The following is a 16,472-nucleotide window of genomic DNA, read 5'->3' as shown; positions in this document are numbered from 1 at the left end:
AACATTAATCATGTAAACTATTCTCTTGATTTCTCTCTTTTGCTGTGGTATGTAAATCAAAACTCAAACGATTAGAATCGTGATAAACAGCCTTTGTGACAGGCTGTTTATATAGCTGCTGCAGTGATCAAGTGCCTAGGAACCAGAGGAATGCATACGTACCCTGAAGGGGAAGAAGTAGTGGTAGAAGAAGTTACCACTCTTCCCATCAAAGGTTAATCATAAAAGTCACATAACAGAAATGTCCTTTCTCTAACATAAGAGATCCTAGGATAAACCTTCTGTGATCATCACTTGGAGCTCTGTTACACATCATGAGGACTTTTTGATCTACGCTTAAGTAATGTGACTTCCTTCAAGGTAAAGTTTCAACTCTTGATGTAAATGTGGAGTCTTTTGACTTGGGAAAAGGGTCACATTTATTTAGTTCTGTTGTCAAATAAGACAAGTTTTCCCAGTTTTTTTTTTTTTTTTTGTTCTGCTTTCAGCAGTCATACAGTGATTGATAAAATGTTTATTACTTTTTGTTGTATATTAAGCTCTTTCAGAAAGTGGTTAAATATGCTTAACTCTGAAAGTGAATGCTAGGTGATACCATTTCAGAACTGCATTTATATGTGATGCTTCAACTGACTATGCAGGTGCTGAACTTGTCACTTCGTCAATTTTTTACAAGGGACATCAGTATCCTTTTAATTGGGGTATGTTTCTGGAATTCACTTAATTTTTAAAGTTATTTCTCATTCTGACTAGCTGTTTGCAATTCAAGAAAGTAGGGAAGAGCACTACTAAGCTATTACATGAGATAAGAAGTACAAGTAGCCTGCAATAAAAGAGTAAAACCAACTTCACCGAAAGTGAGATGATGCGCATAAACTGAAAGATGAAAGATGGGTCTTTTTCATTAAATAAATGTTTCCCCTTTAGATTTGAACTTGTATGTACGCAGGAAGCTTTAAAAAAAAAAAAAAATAGAGAGAGAGAGAGACATGACATCAATGTGTTAGAATCATCTGGTTAGAAATGAGCTGTTTTCACTTCCCATTTAGGATTTCAGATGAGCATTCTATTTTTAAATTCAAGAATTGCAGCTATAACTTTAGCAATCTGCTTCTAATCCTGAAGCTCTAGGGAGCATTTATTGCATGCACGTTAACAACAAAGTTCTTTTATTTGGAGAAGGAGATAAAGCTTCCCTTTGGAGATTATGTAGTAGTGAGGACACTGAAGAGTCATGTTGTTCTTTGTGGACCTGAGACTGTGTTTCTCCTAGGAGCCAGTGTGTAAACTCTGGGATTAAAGACCAGAAGTCATGTAAATAAATAGACAAAATAAGTCTTAAATCAGTTATAGCAATACAGTTAAAAATCCAGCATTTGAAAATTACCGATGATGAGATTTGGTTGATAAGAGTTCAGTAGTACAAGAAAAGTTTTAAAACATTACACAAAAATTGAGCAGCTAAAGGGAATAATAGATTCTGATTTCATTGAAGTACTTTATTTTTAATCACACTTTTTAATGGTAGCTGTCATGTAAGAAGGGAATTGAGGTAACCCACTAACAGCATACCTGCACTTGGGTCTCGTACTGCCATTTCTACTTTGGTAATGAATTGTAAACTACAGTCTAAAAGGCAGATGCTGGGGATGAATCCTTCCATCTAGCAACGAGAAGCTGAGTTCTGCTTAACTGAAGAGCTGTCCTCATTGTAGCACATTTTTATTTGCAGCAGGCCATAACAGCTATGTACCAGTAGGCTTACAACTGTTTTATGGGTGAAGGATTTCCACATCTGTGCCTTTTTTTAAAATTTATTTTGTAGTTTGCATAAGCACATTTGACACAGATTAAATTGTGCCCATTGCCTCGTCCTGTCACTGGACACGATTGAAAAGAGCCTGGCTCCGTCGTCTTTGCACCCTCCCTTCAGGTATTTGCACACATTGATGAGATTCCCCCTGAGCCTTCTCTTCTCTAGGCTAAACAGTCCAAGCAATCTCAGCCTTCCCTCATAGGAGAGATGCTCCAGTCCCTTAATCATCTTCGTGGCCCTGTGCTGGTCTCTCTCCATTATGTCCATGTCTCTCTTGTACTGGGGAGCCCAGAACTGGACACGGTACTCCAGGTGTGGCCTCACCAGTGCTGAGTAGAGGGGAAGGATCACCTCCCTTGACCAGCTGGCAACAAACCCAGGAATGTGAAAGCACAAAAGTATCTGAAATTAGTAAGCAGGATCCGAGACTGAAAAGAAATCTTCAAGAAAAGCCAGAGGGCAAAGAGGATGAGGCGAAAGAAAGGAGAAATACAGAGAAAAAAGACAAAGAGGAACATAAGACATACATTGGTGCCTGGGGTTGTGTCGCAGGAGAAGAGTCAGAGACACTCAGACAGATCTGATCTAGTAGTTAGTTTATTGGATTTTAATAAGTAAATTTAGGTATGTAAAATATTTAATAAGTACAGATGGATTGGCAGTCAATACTCTACTATTTACTACACTTAAAGTTAGGATATGTATGGGATACAAAGATCATCGCTTAAGCTTACTGTACATATCTTAAATGTTACATGCATGCAAAAAATGTCACTTACCAACCCATCGATGTCTGGTGTCAGGTAAGGGATCTCTCAGCCTCGAGGGGTAACCTTGAGAGGCGTCCCTACTCAAGGGGAGATCACCGCCACGCAGCCAGCTGCTACGGAGGGAGAGCTCAACGGACCCTGATGGCTGCAGATATTTATAGCGTAAAGCAGTTGATTCGTAGTCAGATTTTCTGCTGTGTTAATGCAGTTTCAGCCGTTTATCAGCTCCGTCTCCAGCCAAACCATTCTTTTGGGGTTTGGTGCTGAGTTCTCACTGATAGCCTCACACAATAGGATTAACTTAACTTTGGTTAGGCCTACTTGCTGAGCCTCTGCCTGGACCAAAGTTCAGTTAGTTCAAACAGGAGGAGTGCATCTGTCACAGGTTGTTCCTCCCCAGGTGCAGGACTTGGCACTTCCCCTTGTTGAACTGCATGAGGTTCCTGTCAGCCCATTTCTCCAGCCTGTTGAGGTCTCTCTGGATGGCAGCACGACCCTCTGGCATATCAGCCACTCCTCTCAGTTTTGTGTCATCAGCAAACTTGCTGAGGGTACATTCTGCCCCATCATTCAGATCATTGATGAAGATGTTAAACAGGATTGGTCCCAGTATTGACCCCTGGGGTACACCACTAGTTACTGGCCTCCAACTAGACTTCCATGGTTTCCAGAATTAGCTACTCCATCACCTTCCCAGGGATCAAGGTAAGGCTGACCGACCTGTAGTTCCCTGGGTCCTCCTTCCTGCCCTTTTTGAAGATAGGAGGGACATTTGCTTTCCTCCAGTCTTCAGGCACTTCTCCCAGTCACCATGATCATTCAAAGATTATCGAGAGTGTCCTTGCGACAACATCTTCCAGCTCCCTCAGCACTCGTGGGTGCATCCCATCAGGGCCCGTGGACTTATTATGTCCAGTTTGCTTAAGTATTCCCTGACCTGATCCTCTTCCACCAAGGGTACGTCTTCCTTGCTCCAGCCTTTCCCCCTGGTCTCTGGGACCTGGGATTCCTGAAGGCCGGTCTTGCTAGTGAAGACTGAGGCAAAGGCGGCATTCAGTACCTCAGCCTTTTCCATGACCTGTGTCACCAGGTGCCCTGCCTCATTCAGCAGTGGGCCCACGTTTTCCCTAGTCTTCCTTTTGTCACCTATGTACGTACAGAAGCCCTTCTTGTTGCCCTTGACATCACTTGCCAGATTTAACTCCAGGTGGTCTTTGGCTTTCCTAACCTCATCCTTGGATGCTTGGACAATGCTTCTGTATTCCTCCCAGGTTACCCGTCCTTGCTTCCACCCTCTGTATGCTTTTCGTGCTTGAGTTTGGCTAGGAGCTCCTTGTTCATCTACACAGGCCTCCTGGCGTTTTTGCCTGACTTTGTATTTGTTGGGATGGACTGCTTTTGAGCTTGGAGCAAGTGACCCTTGAATATTAACCAGCTTTCTTGGGCCCCCCTTCCCTCCAGGGCCTTATCCCATGGGACTCTTCCAAGAAGATCTTTGAAGAGGACAAAGTCTGCTCTCCTGAAGTCCAGGGTTGTGAGCTTGCTTTTTGCCCTGTTCCTTCCCCTCAGGATCCTGAACTCTAGCATCTCATGGTCACTGCAGCCAAGGCTGCCTTTGACCTTCACATCCCCAGTGAGCCCCTCGTTGTTGGTGAGTAATGAGGTCCAGCATAACACCTCTCCTCATTGGCTCCTCTATCACTTGGGTCAGGAAGTTGTCATCGATGCCCTCCAGGAACCTCCTGGATTGCTTATGTCCTGCTGTGTTGTTCCTCCAGCAGATATTGGGGTGGTTCAAGTCCCCCATGAGGACCAGGGCCTGTGAAAGTGAGGTTGCTCCTGTCTGCCTGCAGAGGGCCTCATCTGCTTGTTCTTCCTGGTCAGGTGGCCTGTAGCAGACACCTGCTACAATGCCACCCGTATTGGTCTGCTCTTTAATCCTTACCCATAAGCTCTCAGGTGTCTCCTCATCCATCCCCAGGCAGAGCTCCGTGCACTCCAACTGCTCTCTTACATAAAGGGCAACTCCCCCTCCTCATCTTCCCAGCCTGTCCTTCCTAAAGAGCCTGTATCCCTCCATTGCAGCACTCCAGTCATGGGAGCCATCCCACCACGTCTCCGTGATCCCAACAAGATCATAGCCCTGCAGCTGCACGCAGATCTCTAGCTCCTCATGTTTATTCCCCATACTGCGTGCGTTAGTGTACAGGCACTTCAGAGAGGCACCCCAGCATGTTGACTTCCTAGAAAGGGTTTTGGGGATTTCTCCATAATGGTGCCTTGTAGGCACTTCCTTGCTTACATGCAAATGCTGGAGGTGACCCTGCTTAAGCCCTGTTTTGTTGATTTTTGTGGTCCCTTCCTGTCACATCACCCCAGGCCCTTTGCTCGTCGACCCTGTCCGTCACTCCCTCACAGGGCTGTTGGTTACTCTCTCCCTCCCCCATCATTCTTAGTTTAAAGCCCTCCTTATGAGGTCAGCCCTCCTGTTGGCGAAAATAGCTTTGCCGTGCTTAGTGAGGTGGATCCTGTCTTTCCCAAGCAGACATTGATCTGCAAACAGGGTCCCATGGTCATAGAACCCCAAACCTTGTTGCCAACACCAGCTCCGCAGCCAACTATTTACCTGCATTATCAGCGCCCTGCTCCTCACACCCTTTCCCCTCACCGGCAGGAGGGAGGAGAACACCGCCTGGGCTCCCATGCCTCTGACTACCACCCCCAGAGCTCTGTAGTCGCTTTTGATACTGTCCAGGTTGCCCCTGGCTGTATCATTTGCGCCCACATGGAAGAACAGCAGGGGGTAGTAGTCAGAGGGTCAGATGAGCTTCGGCAGTCCCTCCACAACATCCTGGATCTGGGTCCCCGGCAGGCAGCAAACCTCTCTAGATGACAGGTCGGGTTGACAGATGGGTGCCTCTGTCCCCCTCAGCAGGGATGACTCGCTGCTTCTTCCTGGTGGTCTCGCATGGTTTGGGGTCAGGTGGCCCAGATCCTTTGCTTGAAGGCACATCTGGCTCCTCTTCAATTTTGCAGCCTAGGGCTTGGAGGGCTACCTCTGCCATCTGAAGCTCCACCTGCACTGAAGCCTCTACCCTAGCAGGGACAGCTGCTCCAACACGTGCTGGGGAAAACTGCCCTGTGGCGAGTCACCACCATACCTGAGACTGTTTACGCTGGTACGAATTCAGCTGAGGTCCCCTTCTTTGAGCCTTTTTCACTTTGTTGGTATGACTATAAGATAGCAGTTTTTAATGCATGACGAACTGACTTCATTACACTTGTCATTAAAAAAAACCACTTTTGGTTGAAAGGTGGATGATGGAGGAAGTGGAGAATTGCAGGTGTTTTCTTCTGTTAAATGATAGTTCATTCCATGGAAGTTAGATTCAAAGACTTGTCTGATAGAAAAATTGCACACTGTAATTACATAGAAGCTTGTATCAGTCAAAGTACTTCAAATTTAGATGTTGCATATATGCAGAATGTATTTAAAGTTAGAAGTTAATGTGTTGATAAATTAACACTACAGTTGATGTACCACATTGCTTAGTGATCTTTTTTAGGGCTTTCAACATTATAACTATTTTTCTTCACTTAGTCTGGTGCAAATTTCCCTAATTTCCATGAGGATTTTTAGATTTGAAGCTGAAGCTGGGGGGAGGGGGAGAGAATTTAAGAACACCCTGGTGCTGATGAATTAGAGCACTCATTAGGCTTTTACCTTTGGATGTTGAGGAGTGAAGCAGTTGAGTTTTTGCAGTGCAGAAGCAGATTTGAGCCCTGGAAACCTGTACTTAGCTCTAGACAGTATGCGGTACACACTTCTCTGTACTACATGCTCAGATACCATGACACATTTAAAACAGGTCACATCTGAATCACTGAAATAAATGTTTGATTGGTAAAATAGTTTTGTACCTGAATTTTAGGTGGGAGAGGAATAGCTCCGTTAAAAATTTGCCTTTCATATTGTTTTAAGTATTTCATTCTGACTGTATTGAGTTAAATCAGTACTAGCTTAAAACTGTAAATTGTTTGTCCTTGTACATGTTGCAAAGTATTTTAAAACAATTCTATTTAGGAACAGATAGTATTACCAGGCAGGAATCTAGAGAGGAGAAAAAAAATCTGTTAACTCTGAGCACTTTTCCAGGGGAGTCATTTTTTTAAGATTTTTGAGAGCATGGAAGACAATTGTATGCTGGTATGAACAATATATTTCCACCAAATAAAAAATGGGTTGCTTTGTCATTACACCAGGACCCAGTTTGCTTGTGGTTTTCTTATTATTTTTTTTTCCTTTTCATTATGATAACAGGCTGAGGTTGGGAATATACTGAAAGGACACATACAAGTGCTGGTAATACTGCAAATGGTGTTGAATTAACAGGTTTTGATCTTGACTGGAGAATTATGATTTATAATGAATGTTTCAGCAAAGCAAATTAGTTGACTCTCTATTTTTCTTCCTTTTCCAGGCTCAAATTTGAATCGCTGTGGATTCAGAGGCTCTTCATATTTAGGGATGCCATTCAATCCATCCAAGGTTAGTTAAGTGTGCGTGGGGGAAAGATTTTCAATTAGGCAGTAAATGATTGTGTGTCTTTTTTATACTATTAACTACAGAATTGTGGAAAATCTGGGAAACAGGGTTTTTTGCACTGTTAGTATACTGAAACAATAGCAGAGATTTTAAAAAAACGTGCAGTACTCTTAAAATGGTACTGCTTGTGTTTCTGGGAGCAGTGACATACAAACTGTGGCTTGTCTCAGTGCACTTCTCTGATCTATAACTGGGGAGGGGAAACTTCTTCAGGTCAACAACTGTCTGTGGACCTGGAAGTGAAGGGCAGAACAGCTCTGTATCAGGTGGTACAGCACATGCTGTTCTTCAGTGTTCCTCTTCCTTTGATGAAACACGGGGTGTTTGATTGTACCTGGTATCCATTCAAACATAGGCAAGGCTCTGCTCATCCCAGTCTGTGGTGGAAGACCATAAGAGAGGATGCTTTTAAGCCCATGGAACTGAGGTTCAAGAGAATTAAGTCTGTATAGGAAAAGAAATTTCCCTTAATACAGGGGAGAAAGGAGGTGAACAGAGGCTGCTAAAGATGATACAGAAGGCCTGATAGGGTTGGAAGATGGAAATAGGGGCCAGTGTGCAGGAAGGATTGTGAAAAAGGTGCAGAAGTTCTGTGCTGTGTTTGAGAATGAAAAGGCAGATCTCCTCACTAAAGAGTGGATGAAACATCTGAAAGAGCCCTAAATTATGACCAAGTATTTGATTTTTCTAGAGGACAGATAACAAGAAAATTTTAGATATGAGTTTATGAATACTGGGATATGAAATTGAAAGCGAGGATGGATATCTGATATGGTTATGACTGTAGATGAGTGTAAAAATGCTTGAACTAGCTTGATTATGAAGGTAGTACAGCATCTTGTTTTGACCTCATTTTTATTTACTCTAACAGCACAGCTTTATGTTTCTGAGTAGCTTGTGGGAATGTTAATCTACACTAGAGTAATAACCGCTTACTGCCCGTCCTGGTTTTGGCAGGGACAGAGTTAATTTCCTTCCTAGTAGCTGGTACAGTGCTGTGTTTTGGATTTAGGATGAGAACAATGTTGATAACACACAGATGTTTTAGTTGTTGCTAGGTAGTGCTTACACTAGTCAAGGACTTTTCAGCTTCCCATGCTCTACCGACTGTGAGAAGGCTGGAGGTGCACAAGAAGCTGGGAGGGGGGCACAGCCAAACTGGCCAAAGGGACATTCCATACCATGTGACGTCATGCTCAGTACATAAACTGGGGAAAGCTGGCCGGGGGGGGGGGGGGCCGCTGCTCAGGGACTGGCTGGGCATCGGTCGGCGGGTGGTGAGCAATTGCACTGTGCATCACTTGCTTTGTGTATTATCGTTATTATTATTATTATTGCATTATTATTTTTGTTATTTTATTTCAATTATTAAACTTTTTATCTCAACCCACGAGTTTTTCTCACTTCTACTCTTCCAACTCTCTCCCCCATCCCACCGGGGGGGAGTGGGGGGAGTGAGCGAGTGGCTGTGTGGTACTCAGTTGCCAACTGAGGTTAAACCACAACAATCCTTTTTTTGGTGCCCAACGTGGTGCTCGAAGGGTTTGAGATAATAACAGATTAACAGGAGCGTATTAAGGAATTTATATCTGTTAACAGTTGTGGGTCACAGTGTTGGTTCCTCTGTTCTCGATATTGATTTGTCTAATCTGCATCGTGCTCGTTTTTTTGCTCTACATGTTAACGATTGGTGTTGGTTTTTGCAGTTTGCTGTGCTCTGCAGTGATTGGTGATGTTCCGCTTGGGAGGTTTATTTTTAAAACATTGACCTTGGTCTTAATTTGGTATGTGAATTTCGCAATGAAGCCATTACTGTACTACGGATACCACTTTGTGGAGACAACTAGCAATTACAGTAACTTTTCTGAGAGTTTTTTTACAGAGGAAATAGAAGAAGGTAGTGACACTGCCATTCTCTATGATGTTTCCTCCTTCATTACAGTAACTTCTCAGTATTTTGAACATCCTTGGGTAGTTAAGATACTTCTATCAGTATTTCTTTGGAATATTGTTTCGGTTTTGTCTAAAGTTGATAAGCAATTTAAGAATATCATCCAGGGATCTGCCCCAAGGCCGAATAGTTATGAGTGGCAGGGTGTGTGGGACAAGATGGGCAAGTACCTAGGCCAATGGGCACCCCCAGTGTTTTGGAACTTCACCCCTGAGCAAGTGCAGAATCCTGAAGAGTTAGTAGAATATTTGGACAAAGTATGCTGTCGCCCTGGCAACTCCAGAGAGATGCAGATCATTGCAACGTGCTGGGGCCTGGCCCATGCCTACCGAGCCCTGTTCAACACCATTCAGTACCCTCAAAGGGAAGAGAAGGTCTCTGGCTCTGACAGTAAAACGACAGGCCCTGCGGCCACTCAGACCCCGGCGACACGCCCTGTGGCTGAACCAAAAAGCCAACCTGTGCCGGTATCAGTTGCCCCTGTACACAAGAAGAAATCTTGGAAGCGGAAGTCGGCTCGTTTAGTAAGGGAGGAAGAAGCTTCTTCTCAAAGGGAGCCAGAGGAAGAAGTGGATGAGGCAGACTACCCTGGAGAAGGGCCATCACGAGAACAGGAGGAGGAGGGCCGGCAACTGCTCGGGGAGGAAGAAGAGGAAGAATTCATGAAAGGGGCAGTAACCACCCGATCTCTATCCCTGAGTGAGCTGCGAGATATACGAAAAGATTTCAGCCGTCGTCCAGGCGAACATATTGTCACCTGGCTGCTCCGATGCTGGGATAATGGGGCCAGTAGCCTGAAATTAGAGGGTAGGGAAGCCAAGCAGCTGGGATCCCTTTCTAGGGAAGGGGGCATTGACAAAGCGATTGGAAAAGGGACACGAGTCCTCAGCCTCTGGAGGCGACTCCTGTCGGGGTGACGGAAAGGTATCCCTTCAAGGAAGATGTTATATCTCACCCAGGCAAGTGGACCACCGTGGAAAGAGGTATTCAGTTCCTGAGAGAATTAGCTGTGCTGGAGGTGATTTATGGTGACCTGAGCAATGAACAGCTATCCAAAGATCCAGACGAAGTCAAGTACACACGACCCATGTGGCGGAAGTTTGTAAGGAGCGCACCATCGTCAAACGCCAATTCATTGGCAGTGATGACCTGGAAAGATGGAGAGGAACAAACAGTGGATGAATTGGCTGGTCAACTCCGGCAATACGAAGAAAGTCTCTCTTCCTCCCTCATCTCGGCTGTGGAGAAACTGTCCCGGGAGATCCAGCAACTCAGAGAGGATAGGTCCTACTCCCCACCTGTATGGACCAATATCTCGGCTATTAGGAGTCAGCGTTCTTTTGCTCAAGAGAGAGAATATAAAGGGTACACACCACGGGCCACCCTATGGTTTTACCTGCGTGACCACGGAGAGGACATGAGGAAGTGGGATGGGAACCCTACCTCAGGCCTAGGGGCATGGGTACGTGAGTTGCAAGGGAAAACAATCACAGAAAGAGGTTCTTCCAGGAAAATTGCTGCTCCAGTTTCCAGTGGGCAGTTCCCCAGAGAGAGTAGAAGGGCTGATGTTACTCCTGATGTTAACGAAGAAACTTCTGACTCGTATGTACAAGAAGTGAGAAATGAGTACTGTGATGAGGATTAGAGGGGCCCTGCCTCCAGCCAGGGGGAGGAAAGGGACAACCGGGTTTCCTGGACTGTGTGGATTCGGTGGCCTGGCACGTCAGACCCACAGAAGTATAAGGCTCTGGTAGACACCGGTGCACAGTGTACCCTAATGCCATCAAGCTATATAGGGGCAGAACCCATCTGTATTTCTGGGGTGATGGGGGGATCCCAACAGCTAACTGTATTGGAGGCTGAAGTGAGCCAAAGTGGGAATGAGTGGCAGAAGCACTCCATTGTGACTGGCCCAGAGGCTCCGTGCATCCTTGGCGTAGACTACCTCAGGAGAGGGTATTTCAAGGACCCAAAAGGGTACCAGTGGGCTTTTGGTATAGCTGCCTTGCAGACGGAAGAAATTAAACAGCTGTCCACCTTGCCTGGTCTCTCGGAGGACCCCTCTGTTGTGGGGTTGCTGAAGGTCGAAGACCAACAGGTGCCAATCGCTACCCCCATGGTGCACCGGCGGTAATATCGCACCAACTGAGACTCCCTGATTCCCATTCATGAGCTAATTCGTCGACTGGAGAGCCAAGGAGTGATCAGCAAGACTCGCTCACCCTTTAACAGTCCCATATGGCCAGTGCGGAAGTCTAATGGAGAGTGGAGGCTAACAGTAGACTATCGTGGCCTAAATGAAGTCACGCCGCCGCTGAGTGCTGCTGTGCCGGTCATGTTAGAACTTCAATACGAACTGGAGTCAAAGGCAGCCAAGTGGTATGCCACAACTGATATCGCTAATGAGTTTTTCTCAATCCCTTTGGCAGCAGAGTGCAGGCCACAGTTTGCTTTCACTTGGAGGGGCGTCCAGTACACCTGGAACCGACTGCCCCAGGGGTGGAAACACAGCCCCACCATTTGCCATGGACTGATCCAGACTGCACTGGAACAGGGTGGTGCTCCAGAACACCTGCAATACATTGATGACATCATCGTGTGGGGCAACACAGCAGGAGAAGTTTTTGAGAAAGGGAAGGAAATAGTCCAAATCGTGCTGAAGGCCAGTTTTGCCATAAAACAAAGTAAGGTCAAGGGACCTGCACAGGAGATCCAGTTTTTAGGAATAAAATGGCAAGATGGACGTCGTCAGATCCCAAAGGATGTGATCAGCATCACGTCACGTAGATGCTCACGTACCCAAGAGTCAGGCCACTGAAGAACATCAAAACAACCAGCAGGTGGATCAGGCTGCTAAGATTGAAGTGGCTCAGGTGGATCTGGACTGGCAACAGAAGGGTGAATTATTTCTAGCTCGGTGGGCCCATGCCACCTCAGGTCACCAAGGAAGAGATGCAACATACAGATGGGCTCGTGATCGAGGGGTGGACTTGACCATGGACACTATTGCGCAGGTTATCCATGAATGTGAAACATATCCCGTGCCCCATGCCACTGCCCGGAACACTCTCCTGGGCCTTGAAAAGCAAGTCCTATGGCGACATGGCACCCCAGAAAGAATTGAGTCAGACAATGGGACTCATTTCCAAAACAACCTCATAGACACCTGGGCCAAAGAGCACGGCATTGAGTGGGTATATCACATTCCCTATCATGCACCAGCCTCTGGGGAAATTGAACGATACAATGGACTGTTAAAGACTACGCTGAGAGCAATGGGTGGTGGGACGTTCAGACATTGGGATACACATTTAGCAAAGGCCACCTGGTTAGTCAACACGAGGGGATCTGCCAATCGAGCTGGCCCTGCCCAGTCAGAACTTTTACGTACTGTAGATGGGAATAAAGTCCCTGTAGTGCACATAAAAAATATGCTGGGGAAGACAGTTTGGGTTATTCCTGCCTCGGGCAAAGGCAAACCCATCCGTGGGATTGCTTTTGCTCAAGGACCTGGGTGCACTTGGTGGATAATGCGGAAGGATGGGGAAGTCCGATGTGTACCTCAAGGGGATTTGATTTTGGGTGAGAATAGCCAATGATCTGTATTATGTGATGTTAAGTGCTACATAATATTATATGCCTTACTAATGATATTGCAATAAGAATCCCCCAGATTAATGAGGAATGAACTTCGATGAAACCAAGCAAAGCACAGCGATGATGGTACCAGAACTGACTTCTACGTGAAACAATCCAACACCACATACCATCTCCATTTTTCCTGCCCTGGAAGATTATTACGACAGATGGAGCCCAAGTCATGGACTAAATGAACTCACCGAATATTTTAGAGGGATGGCCCATAGACTAAGGGAATGATATCTCTGTGTGTGTGTGTATATTTTTTTTTATATGTATATATATATATATATAAAAAAAGGAAAAGGGGTGGTGATTAATGGAAAGGTATTGGAAAATAAGGGACTTGGGCATGACGTAGATGGTATAGAATAAGGGTTGGATACTGTCCTGGTTTTGGCAGGGATAGAGTTAATTTCCTTCCTAGTAGCTGGTACAGGGCTGTGGTTTGGATTTAGGATGAGAACAATGTTGATAACACACGGATGTTTTAGTTGTTGCTAGGTAGTGCTTACGCTAGCCAAGGACTTTTTCAGCTTCCCATGCTCTACTGACTGAGAAGGCTGGAGGTGCACAAGAAGCTGGGAGGGGGCACAGCCAAACTGGCCAAAGGGACATTCCATACCATGTGACGTCATGCTCAGTACATAAACTGGGGAAAGCTGGCCGGGGCGGGGGGGGGCGCGGGCGCTGCTCGGGGACTGGCTGGGCATCGGTCGGTGGGTGGTGAGCAATTGCACTGTGCATCACTTTGTGTATTATTATTATTATATTATTATTATTATTATTATATTATTACTGTTGTTATTATTCTATTTCAGTTAATAACTGTTTTTGTCTCAACCCACGAGTTTTCTCACTTCTACTCTTCGAATTCTCTCCCCCATCCCACCGGGGGGGGTGGGGGGAGTGAGCGAGCGGCTGTGTGGTACTCAGTTGCCGAGTGAGGTTAAAACTACGACAACAAATTTAATGACTTCCCATTTAATTTTTTACCTCTTTATATGCAAAAAAAAGTATTTTTTTTCTTTTTTTGTCTGGAATGTCTAGTTCTTCTAAATGATGTCCCGTCAAAGAAACCCTGTTATTCAGGCCCAGGTGTGTTAGTTGAATTAGCGTGTGAAGTATATATTGTTATGTGTAGGTAAAACATAATATGTGATGAGTTGTATCATGACAAGCTTGAAATAATTCCATGGAGCTTAGAGCAGACTAGGAGATAAAGTGAATTCTAGTGCACTTAAAATTTGAACAAATTATATTTGTTTTACAGTAAAAAAAAAATAAAAAAGCATGTATGGTGAACAAAGATCTGTTAGGCCCTCAAAAACTCCCATGTGAAACTGCATCTCGGCCTTTGTGAGTATGCCTTGTAATAATTTGTTTATATGATCTCATACTTGATTCTGAATCTTCTGTGTTTAATTTAATTGTATTGAAATATTTTGTAGTTTGCTAGTCGGGTAGAGCACAAAGTTTTATACACCTCTGGGGTTGCTGAAATCCTGTATTTGGAAAAACAGTATGCTACCCACACATGTTGAAATGTTTGCATGGAAAAGGAAGAGGAGATAAAATTTGTACATTGTCTAGATACTGTAGTGATTGATACTGTTTGTTGGGGGGCTGTTATTTTGTATCATGAGCATACAGTATATGTGCTTATAACACTTCTGCAATCTGTTTTTATTGCAGCGAATGATAGTGTAAAAGAAATACCTGCATTCACACAAAAAATAAAGACCCAGTTATTTTAATATGTTTATAGGCTACCAAAGCTTTGCAGACAATATGGATGTGTGTGTATATAGAAAAGTATAATTTAAAGAAAGCAGGAATTTTCAGTTACTTTGTGTTGACACGGTGTGAAAAATTGCCACTTAAAGGGGAATATTCTTTTGAGATTTACAGATGCCTTAGAAAATTTATTGAATATCCAAGCACCTTCGTAGTAGTTAAGACCTTTGGATAGAATTTCTGTAACCATGGTTTTAAAAACTCAAGCCTGAATTTCCTTAGCGTAATTCTCATTTGCTTAGTAAATATAATCTTCCTCTGGAAATAGAATTTTCAAAATTAAAATTGAACTGTTTCACTATATCTACTCCGCTCTTGTGAGACCCCACCTGGAGTACTGCATCCAGCTCTGGGGGTCCCCAGAGCATCAAGAAAAAGAAGAAATCTTCAAGGAGAAAGAGAATTCAGAAAAAATGCTCAAGAAAAAGTCTTTGTCGTGAAGAAGCTCAGAAGCAAAAAGCAGAAGAAAGGAAAAGACCTTATTGTGGCCTTTCGATACTTAAAGGGGGCTTATAAGGAAGATGGAGAAAGACTTTTTACCAGAGCCTGTAGCGACAGGACAAGGAGCAACGGTTTTAAATTGACAGAGGGTAGATTTAGATTGGACATAAGGAAGACATTTTTTACAATGAGGGTGGTGAGACACTGGAACAGGTTGCCCAGAGAAGTTGTGGACGCCCCATTCTTGGAAGTGTTCAAGGTCAGGTTGGATGGGGCTTTGAGCAACCTGATCTAGTGATCATCTAGGTTGGACCTGGATGATCTTTAAAGGTCCCTTCTGACCCAAACCATTCTATGATTCTCTGTTTGGAAACTTAGTTTTCTTCATAGTTGCTGATTGACCTACTGTGACTTTTTGTAGGCAGTTGGTACTAAATGTCGAAGAACCTTTCCAGATTTTTTTGATCTGCTAATGTGTGTCGTGTATTTCATTTGACAAAATATGTGAGAAGAAGTTTTAGCTACTGAGCTGGGACGCTGAGAATCCTTTTAGAGCCAGAATTGGATTTTCAGGAGAGACTCGCTTTGTTTAAAAGTAAATTAATTGATTACATGAAACTGAATACTTTTCTGTGACAGAGCAAGTTTGTATCACTCTCTCTCTCTCTCTCTCTATATATATATATATGGTTTTTTAGAGTGAAAATCTACATTTCAAATGTGTTGATACATCACAAGGGTTAAGCTGCTTATAATAAAATTATGGTATGATAGGCCAAGTTGTTCCTTCAGAGATTAGAGCCTGTCATCCACCCAAGAAAAACTTGTTTCACGACTGCAATAGTTCTCCAACCCATTTGAGTATGCAGTTGTCCTCCATCTATGGGGTGCCCCATGGGGAAGTGTGTCTGGGACCAGGGAGCATGCAGGGGAAGAGAGAGTGATGGGAGCACTGGGCTCAGGGACAGGAGTGGGAGCCAGCTATGACTGCTGAGATTTTTGCCCCGCTTCTTGACAGAGACCCTGGGGCCAGAAATGAGGGAGAGGAGGGGCAGCTCTCAGCACTCCCCTGTTCCCCTTCTCTGTTGCGTAGCTAGAGCTTTTTCAGTGCTGTTGCAGCCACTTTCACCTTGTTTTGTGCCTGCCTACCGCAATGTGATTCCCTAGTGTGAGAACAGTGGGCAATAGGTATTTTTATCCTAGCTTCTTATTTCAAATAATGTTTTCTGGCTTGGGAAACAAGCATGATTTGGCCTGAAAAATACTGTGTATCCATAACATAATCTCATTTAACTTGTTTTTGTACTGCTTTTTGCATGTGTTTTTAGTATGAATCGCAAAATAAAAATGGCGATTGACATAATCCTAGTAAAATGTGCTTTAAAAACTTGTCCGTCTTTGCTGCTCAGTACAGAAATAGCTCTTTTATCCTCTTTAAAAGAAAAAAAAAAG

At 44.3% G+C, this 16,472-nt stretch overlaps 1 protein-coding gene across 1 annotated transcript in view; it reads left to right on the top strand.

Annotated features, from left to right (window-relative positions):
• Nucleotides 1-16,472, top strand: part of LOC143172031 (geranylgeranyl transferase type-1 subunit beta-like) — a 54,194-nt gene that overhangs the window by 19,334 nt on the left and 18,388 nt on the right. The window contains 1 exon segment of the mRNA XM_076361251.1: nucleotides 7,068-7,135. Within this exon segment, the coding sequence (XP_076217366.1) occupies nucleotides 7,068-7,135 (68 nt within the window).

This window comes from Aptenodytes patagonicus, chromosome W, assembly GCF_965638725.1.
Source record: "Aptenodytes patagonicus chromosome W, bAptPat1.pri.cur, whole genome shotgun sequence".
Taxonomy (NCBI): Eukaryota; Metazoa; Chordata; class Aves; order Sphenisciformes; family Spheniscidae; genus Aptenodytes; species Aptenodytes patagonicus.
The sequence above is the reverse complement of the archived record's forward strand: the minus strand, read 5'-3'. Positions and strand labels throughout refer to the sequence as shown.